A 20,171-nucleotide genomic window follows, 5' to 3' on the forward strand; every position below is an offset into this window, starting at 1 on the left:
ATCCTTTATTATGTTCAAAGAACTGAACATGTTTTCTCATGAATATTTACTATTAACATATTTTCTGATTATTTTGTAGGCTTATCGAATCAAGTTTGGGAAGCATTGCCACAAAGTTTAACTTCTTCATTCACAATCTTGCTCAGTTGCGTTTTTCTGGTCTTCCTTCCAATGATGAGCCCATCCTTTCATTTTCACCCAAAACATACTCGTTTAGACAAGATGGTCGAATCAAGGAAGTCTCTGTTTTCACCTATCATAAGAAATACAACCCAGATAAACATTATGTAAGTTTGGTTTTGGTATTTGTAGAGACTCATGCATGCATTATTGTTGTTTTTTTCATACTTCTTTCCTCCATGGATGGTCCAAAAATAAATAAATATTTGAGGAATCCCTAATTGTTTTTTGGTATTTATTTCTTGGCAAATTTGCTCCCAAACCATGGGGGACAAATGATATTCTTCCTTCCAGAGACAAGGCTTAAAAGGTGGTGCTATTTTGCTTTTTCTCTTTTCTTCAATTTGTTCTTAATCTTAAGGTAAAGCTTGCTCATTGTAACAAATTCAACCTATGTAAAAGCACATAAAGTCTTCAGTTCTCATTCCACTTTCTAGGGATGAAGTATTATTAAATAGACACACACACACATAAAATTCATCTTTGAACAAAACAAGATCTTTACTATGCTTCCCACCACCCCATGGATAGCACTATTATCTGTTTTATTATTGTTTTTCACCCTTGTGCTAATATTTTTATTTGGAAATACTTTGCAGCACAGTCTTTAAATTTTATACAGACTGATATTTTAGAAAGCAACTTTATTATTTTGATTTTCACCTATTGTTAGTAAATTTTTGTAAGTTTATGTAGTATTTTATCCTAACACCATTTTATTGAATATTCCATTCTTTCCCCCAATGATTTATAACAGTATATTACATTATGTTGTAGATATTATAATGTTAGCATATTTAAAATGTACTAAATTTATATATATCCGTGAATTTATTTCTGGTCTTCTGTAGATAAATATGACTTTTTTCTACATCAGTATTTTACTCTGTAAAGTACTATGACTTTATAATACTTTAAATATCCAGTAAGACAAGTTTTCCCTCATCCTCCTGCCACCATAAATTTTGCCTTTTTCATTTACTCTTAAATGAACTTATTAATGTGTTCATTGGAAATGTACTAAATTTATAAATTTCAGGAAGTACATTTATTGTATTTAATCCTGGAAATAAATGACTTTCACTTTCTGGTTCTTGTTTATATATCTTACAGTGGTTAATATCACTCTTAGATACAGTTAGATGTCTATAAATACAATGACTTTATATATGCTGTTTCCTCTCGGTGACATATACATTACTAAGTTAAAAGCACTTGGACTGCATAGAATGGTCAAGCTGTAAATTTTCTGTCGGGAAAGGTTTTTTTTTGTTTGTTTTAATCTAATATGTTTGGGGTGTGGTTTCTTTTCAGATTTATGTAGTCCGAATTTTGAGGGAAGGACAGTTAGAGCCATCATTTGTGTTCCGGACTTTTGATGAATTTCAGGAACTTCACAATAAGCTCAGTATTATTTTCCCACTTTGGAAGTTACCAGGGTATGTTCCCATTTTTGTGCATTAATCCTTTTTTTATAGGAAACAATTTCTTACCAAGTGTCGGTTAAAAGCTTTGTGTAAACATTTAGTAGGATACAGTGGACCATGTGTGACTTATTTTCCTTTGTATCACAAGGGCTTGATAAAAGTACTGTACATAGAAAAGGAACTATAAGGTTTTATTGAATGAATAAACAGTGAATAAATGATCAAGATCCTAAACTTAAAATTGGGGATTTTCTAGTTTTCTAATTTCAGTTGAAGCTTTTTTTTTTTTTTTTTTAAATCATACTGGGTTAGGTAAATCGTTACTTAAACTACCTTTACAGTGAGATCAAGTGAGATCAAGGAACTTAGTTGAATCTTATAATTTGTTGTCTCTACCATAGTCTGCAACATAAGATAATAATTTGGAATCTTGGTTTTAGAAAAGTCGGATTTTAAGTCACTGCAGAAATAATTATGGCCATACCAAGCTCCTCTAAAAAATAAGCTGAGGCATTGAGACTGTTGGTTAAAATCTTAGTACTTAGCTTTGTATCTGTTACCCTTTCAAAACCCTCATTTTTAACATAGCTAATGACCAATAGATTTCCTGTTTCGGGTTGCTCATATTCTTCTCAGACTAGATTTCAGAAGTAGAGTCAACAAAGTGTGGTTATCAGAGTTTATTTCCACATGCAGTATCATTTTTCATTGGCAGCAAAATAAGCAGAGTTAAGATTATTCTTGATTTGGGCCCTACGTCACTTGTGGACACAGTATTGACCGGGTATGGGACTGATATCAACAGTAACTGTGGCTGATTGAGTAATGATTATTTTGGAGGATAAGATATGCATAAAATATTTGTGAATGGATTAATCTTTAGAAAAAAATAGTAGAAAATAAGTAATAAATAGCAAAATAGTGTCTCTTTTGTACCAAGGTTTATAAAAGGCTAACACGTACTTGAACTATTTCTTCTCCAGTACTCTGAAAAGAAATTACAAAAATTTACTTTCTAGAAGATTAAGATTCCACTTTGTATTTAAGTATATATTTTTAAAATATATATATTTCTAAATAAATATTGTGCTTAATTCTATAAATACTTCCAAGTGAAATAATTTAAATCCCACTTGTGTTTTCTTTTGTAGCTTTCCTAATAGGATGGTTCTAGGAAGAACACACATAAAAGATGTAGCAGCCAAAAGGAAAATTGAGTTAAACAGTTATTTACAGAGTTTGATGAGTGCTTCAACAGATGTAGCAGAGGTGACTGTCCTAATTGAAAAAGAACATACTATTTTTTGTGCTACATGATATTTAAATTAATAATTTTTTTTCTCTTCTATCTTAGTGTGATCTTGTTTGTACTTTTTTCCACCCTTTACTTCGTGATGAAAAAGCTGAAGGAATAGCTAGGTCTGCAGGTAAGATTATTTTTTTTCTTTATTGATAATTCATGGCTTCCCTATGATTTGCAAGTTACCATTTCTCAATGAATGTGGTAGAGTGACAGTGAGGTTACTGACTATACTCCAGTGGGAATGAGAGGAGGGTATTCCTTCTAAGCCCATCAGTTTCTGGATAAACATAATTTTCCTAATAGAATGTGATTATTAAAGACCTATAAATCAGTGGCCTACTAGGTTATTTACCTTTTCCTTTCCCCATATATGATGATCCTGGAATTAAAGCAAAAATTGTTTTGTCATAGTTTGTACCACTGGGAGCAAGATAAAATAAAGATGAACGTATTTATACTTTCAGATGCAGGTCCATTCAGTCCTACTCCAGGCCAAATTGGAGGAGCAGTGAAATTATCTGTCTCTTACCGAAATGGTACTCTTTTCATCATGGTGATGCACATCAAAGACCTTGTGAGTGATTATAAATAATGATTGTAGAGAAAACCTATACCTTGGTAGGAAGCATTACTATTAAGGGAAAACTTTTCTTTATAGGTTACTGAGGATGGAGCTGACCCAAATCCATATGTCAAAACGTACCTACTTCCAGATACCCACAAAACATCCAAACGTAAAACCAAAATTTCACGAAAAACTCGGAATCCAACATTCAATGAGATGGTAAGTTAAAATCATTTCTAAAGATGTCCTAGATTTGTTCTTTTGAGATTTTAAATTTTAAACACTTTAAATTTAGAATTTTTAGGTACCAGTTGCAGAACTATTTATTGTACTAGTAAAGCCAATCAATAGCAATCCAGTGATGATTTATCAAAATGTTGTGCAATTAAACCTGCCGTCATTGACCCTTAGGTTTTAAAAAGATCCTAGGGGTTATCTTCAACCACCTTTCCAGTGTTTGAACCCCCTCTACAACATTTTCAAAAAGTGGATGTCCAGTCTGTGCTGAAATACTTCCAGTCCACCCACTTTGTTTTGGGCAGTTCCAGCTCTTACATTTTTTTTTATACTGGGCTTAAATCTTCACGGCCTGTAGTTTGCACCTGTGGGTCTCAGTTGTACTGCTTGGAACCACACAGAATTTACTCTTTTTCTCCTGTGTAGCAGCCCTTCAGATAGCTGAAGTTCTCAAAAGCCCTTCCTTGTTACCCTTTTAAAACATCTTCACTACCTTTACCTTTGTTTGATAGGATGTAGTTTCAAAATCATCCTCCTTCTAAGTCATTTTAATCTGTCAGCAATCCACTTCAGATAGGGTGCTCTAAGCTAAAAGCAGTAAGCAAAGCATTAGCTGAACAGGATGGAGCAGAACTGTGACTTTCCTGAGCTACTCATGGTCAACTTATAAACTTACTCATCTATTAAAACCTGCTAACCCTTAGTCAACTACTTTTTTAGGATAAACACCACATTATTTGTGTACATTAACATTACATCCACACAAAAATGTCTGGATAGAGATTTGGAAGAAAATAAATGTGGATTTTCATCAGGGTTATAAGTTTGTTAAAATCGCAGAAATAGCCTTTTAGCTTCTGAAAAGCATATACAATGTTTGGTGAAGAAAACTTGGTGTTATTCTCAAAAAGGAGTATTGGCTTTTTTCCTAGTTAGTAGCGTTGTACTTCCAAGAAATAAAATGTAGTCAGTTTTTAGTTTTTATTAGTAAAACAGTGAGAAGGACTAAATTAAAGAGATGTTTCTCAGAAGTTATGATGAGGCCTTGTTGGGAAAAAAATTCTACGTGTTGAATGTGGTGTGTCAGAGAGCTTTTTAGCATTCCAGATTGGCTGTAAACCGTATCGGTAGTTGGTGAATTTGCTTTAAAGTACGGATAATCAGAAATTATTTCATGGTATATAAAATCTTAACAGAAAAAAAGACAACAAAAAGAAATTCTAATCCCTCATATTTTGTAAAATAGTTATGTTTATCCCCACTTGCTTCTTTCCATTCTCTTTCCCAGGTTATCAGATCATCTCAAGGCATGCCGCCTTATAATTGCTTTTCCCTTCCCCATACTTCCATCTCAGAAAATCCTTGTTTTCAGTTGTTAGCTAATAATAATTTTCTCCTCTGTGCATTTCTATGTCAGACACTCAGAAGGATGATAATAAAATCCAAGGCTCCTGAAATACAAAATGTGCATCTAAAGTATGAGGCAGATTCTACCAGATGTGGCATAATTAATGTCATTATCTCTTTAACTACTGATCTCACTTCTGTTTTTACTTAAAATAATCCAAGAAACCAAACAAACAAAAAATTTGTAACTTACTGTTTTCTTTTTACCTTTGCTGTAGCTTGTGTACAGTGGATATAGCAAGGAAACTCTAAGACAGAGAGAACTTCAACTCAGTGTCCTCAGTGCAGAGTCTCTGCGGGAGAATTTTTTCCTGGGTGGAGTGACCCTGCCTTTAAAAGATTTCAACTTGAGCAAAGAGACAGTTAAGTGGTATCAGCTGACTGCAGCAACCTATTTGTAAGCTGGTGAATTTCTGAGCTTTGAAAGCAAGGACAGTTATAAACATGTATACACACATACACACTTGGGAACTTTGTATAATATTTTTATACTTGGACAGAAATTATAAAGTAAATGTACTTAATGCATTTCAATACATCTGTTGGACCAACAGTCACATAATTAACTTTTATGAACTTGTTGAAGCCATTGCTGTTTTAAAGTCATATAGAATGCTATAAACCCTAAACTTAATATATAATAAGTCCTGAAAAAGACTTTGAGTTGGTGAAGGATTTAATCCTTTCTTGAGTAATTCAGAATAATAGCTTTAGTTTGGTCTGATAGTACAATGTCAATTCAGCCATCTATTTTGCATTGTTTCTTACACAGACACAGCATGTTTTCCTGTTTTGCACCTTTTATAGCCTTTACCACAGTGTGTGTTCACAAACACCAAAGGAAAGGAAAGGTGCAGGATGTTACCAGAAAATACAGCTGCTATTCACAGGGCCGAGAGCAAAGCACAAATAATAGTTATGTTCAGAACTACTACGTAGTTTATAGAAGTAGGGGAAAATAATACTGCTTTTTGTCACCCATGTCTTTAAAACCTTTTCAGAGTAAGTGCCAATCACTGAAGTTGTAAATACTGGTGCCTTAACTTCATATGCTTCCCTGGCACTTCATTCTGATTTTTTCCTGACTTGATAAATAATTAGTAAGTAGTTTTCACTCACTTTCAACTTACTAAAGAATTATGTACATTTACTAATGTTTTTCCCACAGAAATATGATTTTTTTTCTACTTCTCATGTGACTTAGACATTTGATTTATGTTTTTGTTGCCCCGTAACTGAATGAGATTCATCGATGTAACTGTATACTCAATGCCATCATTCCATTATAATCCTTCATTTACTCCCAGGAGTGTGAATTAAACTTTGGTAATCCACCTCCATGTATCTATACTCCACTTACTCATTAAGCAAGTGAAAATTGTTCACTCATGTACCCATTCCTGTTTGGTAGAACTCCATGAATAGGGCAGACTCTTCACAGGAGGCCCAGGACAAGACTTCTAGGGTCCAGACTGAATATTAATGTAGACTTTTATAGCAAAGTTGGTCTTGTAAGGTGTCTTATATTTGTAAACATTATACATTCACATGAATTACTTTCCTAATACAGCGGGATTCAGAATCATAAGGGACATGATTGAAATTATTCTGCAGTAACCATTAAGGATAAAATTCATTTTTATTATTCATTCAATTGCACACATAATTTTGTGTTTAGTTGAATAAATATGTTGATATATTAATTCTCATGGCTAGAATGGAATTTCAGACACTTTTTAAATGGTAATAGAGATTGTAGTAATCTAGTTGCTGTGAGAGAACTGACAAAATATGCAATGAAGAATACCAATAAAGGACAATCTCCAATTCAGTCGCCCGTAACATAATCTTTATGAACTGTGCAGATGTTCAATGTAAATGGGAAACCTGTAGAGCAGAAATAGAACAGTTGAGGATGTATCAGTGAGATAGGTTTAAAAAAAAAAAAACACTTGAAATTTTTGGTGCCTAACACTAATGGTCCATTTGTAGGAAAGCCCGTTAGTATGATATATGAATGTCTTTTTTTTTTTAATGTTCAAATGTATTGTATATTTAATAATTTAATTAAAATGCAAATCAAAGCACCACCGTTTATTTACTTTTTCCACATCCAGTTAACATTTCCTTAAAGTGTGTAAGTACTTTTGCAGATATAAAGAAGTGTTAGATATTTTCACTTAAGCTTTTGAGACCTAATTCCATTCCATGAATTGTCACTTAGCCACTGTTAAAAAAAACAAAAACAAAAACAAAAAAACCCCAAACCTGTCTTGGTAAAAGGTCATTGTTAATGGGACGCAGTATGTACTGCCTATTTGCAGTCTGTTACAGCAGTGTCTTTTAGCACAAATAACAGAGCTAGAAAATGTGATGTCACTTTTCAATTATAAGAAATCTGGATTTCTTATCTAAAAATGTATATTATGATTAATACTGTACAGTTAACCAGAGTTCAGGACAAGTGGTAATGTTTTTCTTAATTTAACTCATTTTGTGCCTTCTTTGGTCATTAAAAATATACACATATTTTACATATATTTTAATATAAGTTATTTCTTTGTAAAACGCTAATCTTCAGCCCTTACCAAAAAAAAAAAAAAAAAAAAGGACAGAGGCGCCTCTTTGCACTACTACTTTAAGTAGATTTTAAGTCAGTTTTTTTTAAACATTTTTTTAAAAGCTTGCATTAAAGTACATCTGAAGCAAAGGTTTAAACAAACTGGCCAAGACACTAATTTTTATGTATAATCACAATGTTTTATACCTATCTTTACCGAATAAAAATAATTATGCTACATATAAGTCCTGCACCAGAATTCTTTCTTCTTGCAGTGTTTTGGGATTCGAAAATAATAGTCTACTCCAAGAACCTATTATTTTCTCTACTGAGGAACCCAATGTAGAACTTGCACTGACATTTTTATTACTGCCTTTATAAAAAACTATAGGTAGCTAACTGTTAAGGCATGTATGATCTTTGATAAAGTATTCTTTTATCTTTTCAAATCAAAGTTGTATAAAAGTTTCAATATCTTGCCTTAAATTGGTTGACTGTTCTTTCTAGGATTCAAGTATTGTGGCATTTAAAAAAAATATATTCAATTTTGATACTTTAAGAGACTTCAGATCAGAAAGGACTAAAAGCCCCACTACCATAATCCATGGATTTATTTACATGCTGTTTGATTAGCAGTGCAAATATGAATGAATATGGCAAATAGTCTCATCTGTAAGAACCAAATACTTTAATTATATTAAGATAGTGAGTAAAGATGTATAATATTTTTATTAATACCTTGAATATATTCAGTGGATTGAATGTGACTCATAACTGTACTATGATTGTATTAAACTATTTCTGGAATAAAGGAACTCTGCTATCATTTCTTTCCTCATTAACATATTAACATTTTTGGTTCTAAACTTTGATAGGAGCTTGGGGAGCCTGGTTGGCTCAGTTGGTAGAGCATGCAGCTCTTGATCTTGGGGTTGTAAGTTCAAGCCCCTCATAGGGCATAGAGTTTACTTAAATTTAAAAAATTAAAAAAATAAACTTTAATATGAGCTCACTGTTGTGTTCTTTGTATCTCACCCAGGAGTTTATTAGATTCAAAAATCCTGAATTTCAAAGCCGGCCTGTCAGTTGCCCCTAAAAATGACAAATCTGACTTCTACCTATGGTTCTTTGAAACCAAACCATGGTTCTAGGTTGCCACTTTGCCCCATCACCATTTCATATAATGGAATGATGAAATAATGCAACATTTACAGACTTCTGTAAGTATGGTCCCTGGCCTTTGGTGGTTTACTTAAATATTATAATAGTATAGCAAGAACATGTTCTATACCTATCTACAGAACAGAGAAATGTAGATTCTTTTTTTGTTTTTTAAAGGTTTTATTTATGTATTTGTCAGAGTGGGAGAGACAGAGCACAAGCAGGGGGAGTGGCAGACAGAGGGAAAAGCAGGCTCCCCGCTGAGCACGGAGCCCTGTGCAGGATTCTATCCCAGGACCCTGGGATCATGAGCTGAGCCAAAAGCAGATGCTTAACCAGCTGAGCCCCCAGGCATCCTGAAATGCAGATTCTTCTAATATTTTACCTCCATCATTCCAGAATGATACCAGTGTGAGGCTATGGTTCTCTGGCCCTAGAAAGAACATGCAAAAGGGCCCAAAGACTGTGGAAGAGTAATAACTTAAACAATTAGAGCTATTTCTTGGGGGGGTTTATCACCTCCATCAAAACCTGGGTTTCTGTCAGAAAAACAAAAAACCTTTTATTTCACCCTTTTTTGAAATACTTTATCATGCAAATTTTAGACATATACAAAATTAGACAACAGTGTAATGAATTCCATGAATGAATCCATCACATACCTTCAATAGTTATTACCTTAGGGCTAATCTTGTTTTATCCATATTAGCTAGGATGGGCCTAGGTATAAAAATCTTTATTTTTTTAGGATTCGCTATTAAATTTTTCTTCAGTTCTGAATAATTTATTATGACTTCCTTTCCAATTAACGACTTCTTTCTTCAGCTGTTTAACTCATCCATTGAGTTTTTAATTTTGGTTGTTGTATTTTTATTTTCTAAAACAACTATTTGGTTATTTTTGTTTGCATCATGAACCAGGAAAGACACAAGACTGTCACTCATCGATGGGGAAAGAGGTTTTTCAACAAATGGTGCTGGGACAATTAGCTAACCACATGCAAAAGAATAAAGTGTAGGACTATAAACAGCATATACAAAGATTCAAAACACATCAAAGACCTAAACATAGTTAAAATTATTAAACTCATAGAAGAAAACATAGGACATCTTTGTAACCTTGGATTAAACGAGTTTCATGAGGATGACACAAGAAGCCCAACCAACAAAAGAAAAAATAGATAAATTGGCTCATCAAAATTAAAAACTTTTGTACATCAAAGGTTTTTGTTGTTGTTGTTGTTTTGGGGTTTTTTGTTTTTTTACTGTTTTTACTACTTTTTACTATTAAGGTAAAAAGTTCACCAAATGAGAGAGAATACTTGCAAATCATATATCTGATAAGGCTCTGGTATCCAGAGTATTTAAAGAACTCTAAAACTCAACAGAAAGCTAACCTAATTTAAAAAATGGGCAAAGAACTTTAAATAGACATTTCTCCAAAATGGCCAACAATGATATGAAAAGATGCTCAACTTTATTAGTCATTAGGGAAATACAAATCAAAACTACTATGAGGGACACATGGGTGGCTCAGTCGGTTAAGCGTCTGCCTTTGGCTCAGGTCATGATCCCAGGGTCCTGGGACCGGGTCCCACATCAGGCTCTTTGCTCAGCTTGGAACCTGCTTCCCCCTCTGCCCCCACCCCCATGCTTGCTCACTCGCTCGCTCGCTCTCTGATAAATTCTTAAAAAAAAACCACTATGAGATACCAATTCATACCCACTAGGATAGCTAGAATTAAAAAATGTGGAGAAACTGGAGCCCTCATACATTTCTGATGGGAATGAAAAGTGGCGCAGCTGATCTACAAAACATTTGGCAGTTGTCAGAAAAGTTAAACAGTTACCTATGACCTGGCAATTCATAATATAATTATATATAATTTCCAAGAGAATTGAAAACATGTACTCAAATACTTGTACACGACTGTTCATAGCCATTATTCATGATGGCCAAATAGTAGAAATAGGCCAAATGTCCATCAACTGATGAATGGGTGAGTAAAATGTGGTATATCCATGCAGTAGAATACTATTTGGCCATAAAAAGTAATGAAGCATGAGACCCCTGGTTGGCTCAGTCACTGGAGCATGTGACTCTTGATCTCAGAGTCCTGAGTTCAAGCCCCACATTGGACATGGAGCCTACTTAAAAAAAAATAATAAAAAGTAATGGAAAACTGATAGATGCTACAACATGGATGAACCTTGAAAACATGATAATGAAGAAACCACATACAAAAGGTCACATACTGTATGATTCTGTTTATATGAAATGTCCAGAACAGGAAAATCCATAGAGACAAAGCAGATTAGTGGTTGCCTGGAGAGTTAATTGCTTAAAGAGTACAAGGCTTCTTTCAGGGTGATGAAAATTTCTGGAATTAGTGGTGATTAATTATACTGTGAAAATACTAAAAGGCACTGTATTGTACACTTTAAAAGGGTTAAAATATATTCTATAGTATGTGAATTTTACCTCAAAAAAAAAATCTAAAAGTTCAATACTGGGGGGCCTGGATGGCTCACTTGGTTGAACATCTGGCTCTTGATTCAACTCAGGGTCGTGGGATTGAGCCGTGTTGGGCCCCGGCGCTCAGCAGCAAGGCATCTGCCTGAGATTCTCTCTCCCTCTCCCTCTGCCCCTCCCCCCCTTGCTCGAGCACTCGTGCTCTCTCTCTCTCTCAAATAATAAAATCTTTTTTAAATAAAAGTTCAATCCCTAGGGGTGCCTAGATGGCTCAGTCAGTTGTGTCTGACATAAGCTCAGGTCATGATCCCAGGGTCCTGGGGATCAAGCCCACCTTGGGCTCCTTGCTCAGCAGGGATTCTGTTTCTCCCTTTCCCTCTGCCACTCCCCCCACTTTCGCACGCTGTCTCTCTCAAATAAAATCTTAAAAGTTCAATCCTTAAAAGCCATTTGATCACTGAACCCCTTTTTTAATAATTGTGTTAACAATCTTTTTAGATAGAATTCTTGTCTTTAAAAAAATCAGGTTTTGGGGCGCCTGGGTGGCTCAGTCGTTAAGCGTCTGCCTTCGGCTCAGGTCGTGATCTCAGGGTCCTGGGATCGAGCCCCGCATGGGGCTCCCTGCCCAGCGGGAAGCCTGCTTCTCCCTCTCCCACTCCCCCTGCTTGTGTTCCTGCTGTCGCTATCTCTCTCTGTCAAATAAATAAAATCTTTAAAAAAAAAATCAGGTTTTGATTTACAAAAGATTTCAAAGTATGCCACATATAAAGGCAATAGGAGGGGCGCCTGGGTGGCTCAGTCGTTGGGCGTCTGCCTTCGGCTCAGGTCATGATCCCAGGGTCCTGGGATCGAGCCCTGCATCAGGCTCCCTGCTCTGCGGGAAGCCTGCTTCTCCCTCTCCCACTCCCCCTGCTTGTGTTCCCTCTTGCTGTCTCTCTGTCAAATAAATAAAATCTTTAAAAAAAAAAAAGGCAATAGGACATGCTATAATAGAAGGTAAACACCATTTGATTAACATTCAGCACACACATTACATTTTACCTTTGATACTACTGAATCTACAAACAGCCAGATAAGGTTAATTAAAAACTGGTGGAACGGGACATCTGGGTGGCTCAGCCGGTTAATCGGCTGCCTTTGGCTCAGGTCATGATCCTAAGGTCCTGGGATCAAGTCCCCAGGGAGCCTGCTCCCTCTGCCTGCAGCCTGCTTCTCCCTCTGAAATAATAGTTATAATTCCTATTTCATGAATATTTGAGTCAACATTCCTTATTAGAAGAGTTATATGGTCTTTTTAGCAACTGATTCTAATGATTCTTGTTTCTAACCAGAATGACATTCTCAAAAAACAATCTATCTAGCATTACTGTTGGTTATATCAATCCCTCAGTCAATTCCACTGTAAGACATAACTGTGATGGCAAGTCAGGGGCCTCAAGGCAAATCATTCCAGCAATGCTTGAGGGCTTAAACTCCCATGTGACTAAGTAACTGACCTGATCCAAATCACATACAGATGTATTGTGATCTGGTCTAGTTTGCCAAATCTTAATTCTTCTCACTATTTTCTGCCTCCTGAAATAAAGTTAGTAGTCTAGACATCTTCAAATGGGGAAAAAAATTATTTAGGTTCATTCAAATAATTACTGAGTGCCTAACTTCCTGCCTGCCAGGCACTGTTCTGGTTGCTGGAGGCAATGAAAAAGGATTGAACAGTCTATTCTCAGCGGTTTTTTTTTTTTTTTTTTTTTTTGGAGGCTGACAACCAAACAACTAGAAGGAAAATGTCAGAGATTTGTGCACTATGAAGATAATAGGATGTTATGTTGGAAGGGAGGACTACTTTAGATGGTCTTCCTCAGGAAAGGCTTCTTTTGAGATGACCTAGAGGTCAGGATCTGAAAGGCAGACCTGAGAAAACCTTGGGAAAGAGCAGTTCAGTAGTGGCAACCGCAACAGCAAAGGAACACTCCTGTTACCTCGGAGCGTCAGAAAGGCGTAAGTGTGGCTGCAGTGTTTAGAACCAGTGGGTGTGGCAAGATCAAGGGTTTGGATTTTATTCTAAATGCACTGAGAACATAGGAGTGATTTACTCAGAAGAGTAATAGATTATCTGATTTATGTTTTTATTATTTTATTAATTTATTTGACACAGAGTGCCCAAGCCCAAGCAGGGGGAGGGGCAGAGGGAGAAGCAGGCTCCCTGCTGAGCAAGGACCCCCCCATGTGGGACTTGATCCCAGGACTCTAGGATTGAGACCTGAGTGAAGGCAGAAGCTTAACCGACTGAGCCACGCAGGCCGACCTCAATTTATAAAGATCACTCTGCTAAGGGCGCCTGGGTGGCTCAGTTGGTTAAGCGTCCTCTGCCTTTGGCTCAGGTCATGAGCTTGCGGTCCTGGGATGGAGCCCGGTCCTGGGATGGAGTACGGCCCCGGGCTCCCCGCTCAGTAGGAAGCCTGCTTCTCCCTCTGCAACACCCCCCTCACCCCTGCTCGGGCTAGGTCTCTCTCTCAAATACATAAATTCTTTTTTTTTTTTAAGATTTTATTTATTTTTTAACAGAGACAGACAGACAGTGAGAGAGGGAACACAAGCAGGGGGAGTGGGAGAGGGAGAAGCAGGCTTCCCGCTGAGCAGGGAGCCCGATGTGGGACTCGACCCCAGGACCCCGGGATCATGACCTGAGCCGAAGGCAGACGCTTAACGACTGAGCCACCCAGGCGCCCCTCAAATACATAAATTCTTAAAAAAAAAAAAAAAAAAATATATATATATATATATTTTTTTTTTATCACTGCTAGGTGGAAAATGGGTTGCATTTGTTTGAGGTGGAGACATGAGTGAAAGCAAAAATAGCTGGGATAGCACTGAGTTGCCCAAATGAAGGATGATAGTGGCTTGGATTGAAGTAGCAGCAGGAATGGAGAAGTGCGAATGTATTCATGATATATTTTTGTGGTAAAGCTGAGATGACTCTTAATGGGAACAAGACAAAAAGGAAAAAACGAGATTCCAAGTTTTGTGGTTTAAGCTAATGGGTAGTGTTTAACTGAAATCAAGGGGTTTGGAGCAGGTGGCTAGGGATGGGGCTTAGGAATTGGAGCCTTGTTCATTTTGAGATATCTGTTCCATATTTGCACTAAAGATGTAAATTTGGCTAATGGTAAGAATGCATCTTTGCTAGGAGAAAATAGATTACCTAATTTGAATGGAATTCCTAATGCTTTAGAAGAAAATTACTCATCAGTGATAGGTTGAAAGAGCGGAGGTGGATGTTTTAGTACTTTCTAAGTCTCACCAGTTACTTTAAACATCGACAGACGTTTCCTGATTTGACTTCCCTCCTTCCCAGAGCCATGCTGCTTTTTGAACAAGCCCCTTCATTTGCCCACTCTTTCAACTCATTCTCCGTACCAGCACTGAGTCAATCTTTAAAGTTTCAGGGGCAGTTCCCTTTTGCCAGGAAGTTCAATACCTGTTTTGCTTTCTCGTCCTCCACACTTCTTTCATCTCTACACCCAGCTCCTGCCTTTGCAATCTTGTTTTCCAAACTCTTTCCTGTTTGCCAGTCTCTCTCACCGGGGAACGGAGCTCTATGAGGATCCGCCCAACACGCCCCCCTGCCCAGCCAAGCGCCGCACAGCCCGTTGTAGGGGAAAGGTGGAAGTTTACCAGGTGGAGGGGCAGGTAGTGGGTAGGAGGTCCGCCCCGGCCTAGTTCCAATCCCTGGGTTCTTCTCTGTGGTCAGTAATCTCTCCCCAAGAGATTAAATTAGGATTAGAAATAAGAAATGGGGGGTGCCTGGGTGGCTCAGTCGGTTAAGCGTCTGCTCAGGTCATGATCCCAGGATCCTGGGATGGAGCCGCTGACCGGGCTCCCTGCTCCGCGGGGTGTCTGCTCGTCCCTTCCCCCGGCTCCCGCACGCGTGCTCTCTCTTTCTCTCTCTCAAATAAATAAAATCTTAAAAAAAAAAAAGAAATCGTAGCGGTGGCTGGGCGGTAACTACCACGACTTCCAGTATAGCACTTATCAGCATGGTATTTTACCAGTGCATTTACTACGGGCAGGGACAGACTTTGAGGTAGCTAGTCCCAAGACAAGACCTGGCGCTGGTGGATGAATGAACAATTGTGTGTGGTTGAACTTCAGGCACCCAAATTCGCTGAGCGGCGGTGTCGCACATTAACGGCCTTTCTAGGGCAGGGACCAAATCCACCAACCCCTGCTGCCGTAGCTGCTCCACGCTCTCTCCCAGGCCGGGATTGGAACCTGCACGATTTTAGCGCAGGCAGCTCCTCCAGAAAGTCCGCCGGCCGCCGTCTTAAGTTCCCGCTCCGGCCACGAGCCTCCTCAAAGACTGACGCATGCTGGGATGTGTAGTCCTGTCGATTGAGGAATCTTGCAGTACAAACCTGAAGTGCACTTCGGGATATGCAGCCAGCCGGCGCCGGGGGCCACGCAGCGTAGCTCCGCCTCCTGCACGCGAGAAGCGCGGACGTGTGTGAGGTCACTTCCTGTGTGCTGGGTGATTTCCTGTGGCGTTCCTACCCTCGCTCTCTTTTTCGCTGCCTGACCGCCGCCATCATGGGTCGCATGCACGCTCCCGGGTGAGTTCGGGTTTCTGAGCGGGTTGCAGGGCTGGGCAGCGGGGTCGGGAGGAATGGAGAGCGTGTGGGTAGCGGGTCGAGAGGATGATTTTCTAGGCTGTTGTGGCACTGACCACCTCATCCGGAGACTCTTTCTCTCCCCAGGAAGGGCCTGTCCCAGTCGGCTCTGCCTTACCGCCGCAGCGTCCCCACCGTAAGTAGCGTGCGGGGACGCGGGAGAAGTCGGGGGGGGGGCGCTGCCGTCCATCCCTCGGGAGACTCGGTGCCGGGTGGGGCCATGTGTGCCTGAGGAGCGCCGCTGAGGATGGCGAGGACGGCTGAACTTCGGTACCATCCCTGGTTTCTCGTCCTAAGGCCAGTTTCTTTTCCATAAACAGTGGCTGAAATTGACGTCTGACGACGTGAAGGAGCAGATCTACAAACTGGCCAAGAAGGGCCTGACTCCCTCACAGATCGGTGGGTGTTTCTGTGTAACGTAGTTCCTTCCGCCTGCCCTCGTGCAACTCGCTGGAAAAGTCGCTGGGGGTAAATGTGCCGCATATGTGCTTTGAACACCTTTTGCTCGTTTCCCTGCCTTTATTACCGATGACCGGGGCCTAGTGCAAGTTCTTATGTGGAAGAGGAGAGAATTAGTAAAATGCTCTCCAAAATAATAACGAGTATTTACTGTGGGCTTTGGCGCTCTCCTGCCTGAATGGTTCTAAACATTTTACATATACTGACCTCCTTTCGTTCTGACCGCTGTACTTTGAAATGCGAAGTTTTTGCCATCTTACAGTTGAGGAAACTGAGGCATGGGGCAGCTATACAGCTAGCCCCAGATCACTCACCTATTAAGTGGAGGAGTTGGCATTGACAACTCAGAGTACTTGTCACACTCTTACGTTGTGGTGTGAATCTCAGTTATGTGTAACTTTGTGCAAGTGGTTTCATTCAGCAAATGTTTGCCTGCTGCGTGGTTCTGGACCCTGAGAATACAGTAGTCCGGAAAAGGGCAAAATATGTGCCTTCTTGGAGCTTATATAGCCTAGCAGAGGTATTACAGGCTATAAGAAATAGGTAAGGGGCGCCTGGGTGGCTCAGTCGTTAAGTGTCTGCCTTCAGCTCAGGTCATGATTCCAGGGTCCTGGGATCGAGCCCCACATCGGGCTCCATGCTCCGCAGGAAGCCTGCTTCTCTCTCTCTCACTCCCACTGCTTGTGTTCCCTCTCTCGCTGTGTCTGTCAAATAAATAAATCTTTAAAAAAATAAATAAATAGGTAATAGGCTGTCAAGTATTCAGATGGTGCTATTCTGAGATTTAAAAAATAATGAAGTTTTTACAAGAATGTCTAATACAATTTCTTAATAAATGCTGGTGGGTTTTAGTTATTGAGTAAATATACATAGCAGGAATCTCATTGATTTCTTTGGTGGCCTATAATCCAGCAAGTTTGCTGTGATGATGGTCTTCCAGCATTCACAGTTTCTTCCAGAAGGGTTTTTCTTAGTGTTGGGTAAACCAACCTTGGATGACTGAGCTTTGCGTGCATTCTCATGTTGGTTTCTGTGATACATAAGTAACCCCATTTTACAGAGGAAAACTTGGAAAATGACTTGATCTCAGAGCTTTAACATCACATGCTTCAGCTGTGTGTTTGGTGGGGGAATTTATATTACTCCTTTTTCAGGTGTGATCTTGAGAGACTCCCATGGTGTTGCACAAGTACGTTTTGTGACAGGCAATAAAATCTTGAGAATTCTTAAGTCCAAAGGACTTGCTCCTGATCTTCCTGAGGATCTTTACCATTTGATTAAGAAGGCTGTTGCTGTTCGAAAGCATCTTGAGAGGAACAGAAAGGTAAGGGAATAGAATTGCTTATATGAACTTAGTAAAGTATAATGCATCTTATGTGAAAATTACCTAAAGAGGCTTAAAGCACAAACTTGTCACACTCCAGTTGCTTTGAAATAAATTCTACCAGAAGAAATTGGGGTGGGGGAGCGGCTTTTGCTCCACTAGATGCAGTATATTCATTTGGTTGGAAATGTTGAAGTGTTTATTTGCAGAGTTTTGTTGCTGTATTTTATTTTTTTTATTTGCAGAGTTTTGCAAATCATTCATGTTAAGATTTCTGGAAGCCTTAAATTCCCTTAAGGACTTAATTCTAGCCACATGAACCCTAGTCTCTGATTCTATTACAGGGCATTGGGTAACTTCATTAGAGTGCATGGTAGCTATACATTCTTTTGTTAAAATAAAATTTGATAATGTTGTTTTGAGTGGTTTTCTTGAATTCTGTCTATTTTTATTTTTAGGACAAGGATGCTAAATTCCGACTGATTCTGATCGAGAGCCGTATTCACCGGTTGGCTCGATATTATAAGACTAAGCGAGTCCTCCCCCCCAATTGGAAATAGTAAGTATTAACCTTTTTTGTTAATAAGAACAGACGTTAGCCATATAGTAAATAGAGTAGTAACTGTAGTAAAAGGCCTGTTAGTAAATGTTTTAGGTTGTGGCTATGTGGTCAGCTACCCTTTCAACTCTACCATTATTAGGAGGAATACAGCCGTAGACTGTCCATAAACAAACGGGCGTGGCTGTGGTCCACCGAAACTTTATTTCCAAAGACAAGCAAAGGGCCATGGTTTGCAGATCCCTGATTTTTAAAACACGAATAAGCCCTTTGACTCACTTCTAGATAGTGGGTAGAGTTTCAGTTCATACCTCTGCTCCCTGTGTTTATGTTGTCCTCAGTTTTGCGTAGATGGCTCACTATAATAATTTCCAAACATTCAGTTTTCCACCAGAAGGGCTTTTCCTTATGTTAGCCAGTTCTCCCTTAGATGAGTGGCATCTTCATTCCTATGCTTGAGCACAATGAACTAATACAGGAACTTTGCATTTTCGTGCATTTTATATATCTGTGGTTTATTTTAACTGTTTGGAAGTAGCTCCATTAGGTGTGAGTCTGTGAATGAATATGGAGGACCTATTTTAATGAGCTCTTCTTCTCCCTTTCTTCCTTTTCAGCGAGTCATCCACAGCCTCTGCCCTGGTCGCATAAATTTGACCATGTACTCAAGCAATAAAATCATTGTCTAACTAGAAGCATATTTTGTATTTCTTTCCCTAAAAATAACGTATCATTGATTAATATATGTTGATCTTTTTTGATGTGGAAGTGTGTTAGCACAATGAGAAGCATGTGATTCCACAGGGAACAATGAGATAGCACCCTTCTTTTTCCATCCCTTCACTGCTCAACTAGTTAAGCAGTTTATAACTTCATGGGTGGTTGTTAAATGGGGAGGGGGGTGGCAGGACTGGAAGAGAAGGAAGTCGTGACTTAATTGTTTTGATGTCATGACAAAAATGTTTCTAAGTATTTCTTTTTAAGATTTTAATTTAGTTACTGAGAGAGCCCAGGCAGAGGGAGAGGGTCAAGCGGACTGAGCGCAGAGCCTGACTCAGGGCTCCATTCCAGGATCCTGAGATCATGACCTGAGCCAAAGTCAGACAACTGAGCCACCCAGGTACCCCGTTTCTAAGTGTTCTTGATACGTTTGATGTTAATACTGAGCTGGACCTGGACGCCTGGGTGGCTCAGTTGGTTAAATGACTGCCTTCGGCTCAGGTCATGATCCCCAGATGGAGTCCTGCATCTCTGACCCTCCCCCCCATGCTCTCTATCTCATTCTCTCTCAATAAATAAATAAAATCTTTAAAAAAAAAAATTGAGCTGGACCTGTGATAAATGTCATCCAGGTAGTGTATATAGTAGTATAGTCTAGTATAAGTTCCTCTGCAAGAGGAACATCTTTAGTATGGAGGGACCTCAGGAAGAACTGGTATTTGATCCCAGTCTTGCTGGTGAGGCTTAAAGATGAGGAAGAAGGAATTCAGGTAGTAATAAGCACAGTTCTTTTTTCTTTTTTTTTTTTTAAAGATTTTATTTATCTGACAGAGTGAGAGCAGGAACACAAGCAGGGGGAGTGGGAGAAGGAGAAGCAGGCTTCCCACTGAGCAGGGAGCCCTATATGGGGCTCGATCCCAGGACCCTGGGATCATGACCTGGGCTGAAGGCAGACACCTAACGACTGAGCCACCCAGGCGCCCCAACAAGCACAGTTCTATCTGGAGCAGAGGGAACCAGAAGAACTGTTTATGAGATAAACTCAGGTGACTGAACCTTGTGACTTCTGGATGCGTTAGAATGTACTCATCTGGGTGTTTTCAGAATATTTATTCTTTAAAACAACCTAA

The 20,171-nt window shown here is 38.9% G+C and overlaps 2 protein-coding genes across 3 annotated transcripts in view; both read left to right on the plus strand.

The window, feature by feature from the left end:
* PIK3C2A (phosphatidylinositol-4-phosphate 3-kinase catalytic subunit type 2 alpha) overlaps positions 1–8,490 on the plus strand; it is a 95,138-nt gene extending 86,648 nt beyond the window's left edge. For both annotated transcript variants that reach the window (XM_036098635.2, XM_078058346.1), the window contains exons 27-33: positions 80–287; positions 1,495–1,619; positions 2,759–2,876; positions 2,962–3,034; positions 3,375–3,484; positions 3,569–3,694; positions 5,338–8,490. In XM_036098635.2, the coding sequence (XP_035954528.2) occupies positions 80–287; positions 1,495–1,619; positions 2,759–2,876; positions 2,962–3,034; positions 3,375–3,484; positions 3,569–3,694; positions 5,338–5,520 (943 nt within the window). In that variant the 3' untranslated portion in view covers positions 5,521–8,490. The remainder of the gene's footprint in view (positions 1–79; positions 288–1,494; positions 1,620–2,758; positions 2,877–2,961; positions 3,035–3,374; positions 3,485–3,568; positions 3,695–5,337) is intronic.
* Positions 8,491–15,765: 7,275 nt separating this feature from the next.
* Positions 15,766–19,016, plus strand: RPS13 (ribosomal protein S13). The gene is made up of 6 exons (XM_036098651.2): positions 15,766–15,922; positions 16,067–16,115; positions 16,300–16,378; positions 17,593–17,762; positions 18,221–18,321; positions 18,939–19,016. The coding sequence occupies exons 1-6, from the start codon at positions 15,900–15,902 to the stop codon at positions 18,970–18,972; spliced, it is 456 nt and encodes a 151-aa protein (XP_035954544.1). The 5' UTR covers positions 15,766–15,899; the 3' UTR covers positions 18,973–19,016.
* The last annotated feature ends 1,155 nt before the right edge of the window (positions 19,017–20,171 follow it).

This window comes from Halichoerus grypus, chromosome 11, assembly GCF_964656455.1.
Source record: "Halichoerus grypus chromosome 11, mHalGry1.hap1.1, whole genome shotgun sequence".
NCBI lineage: Eukaryota > Metazoa > Chordata > Mammalia > Carnivora > Phocidae > Halichoerus > Halichoerus grypus.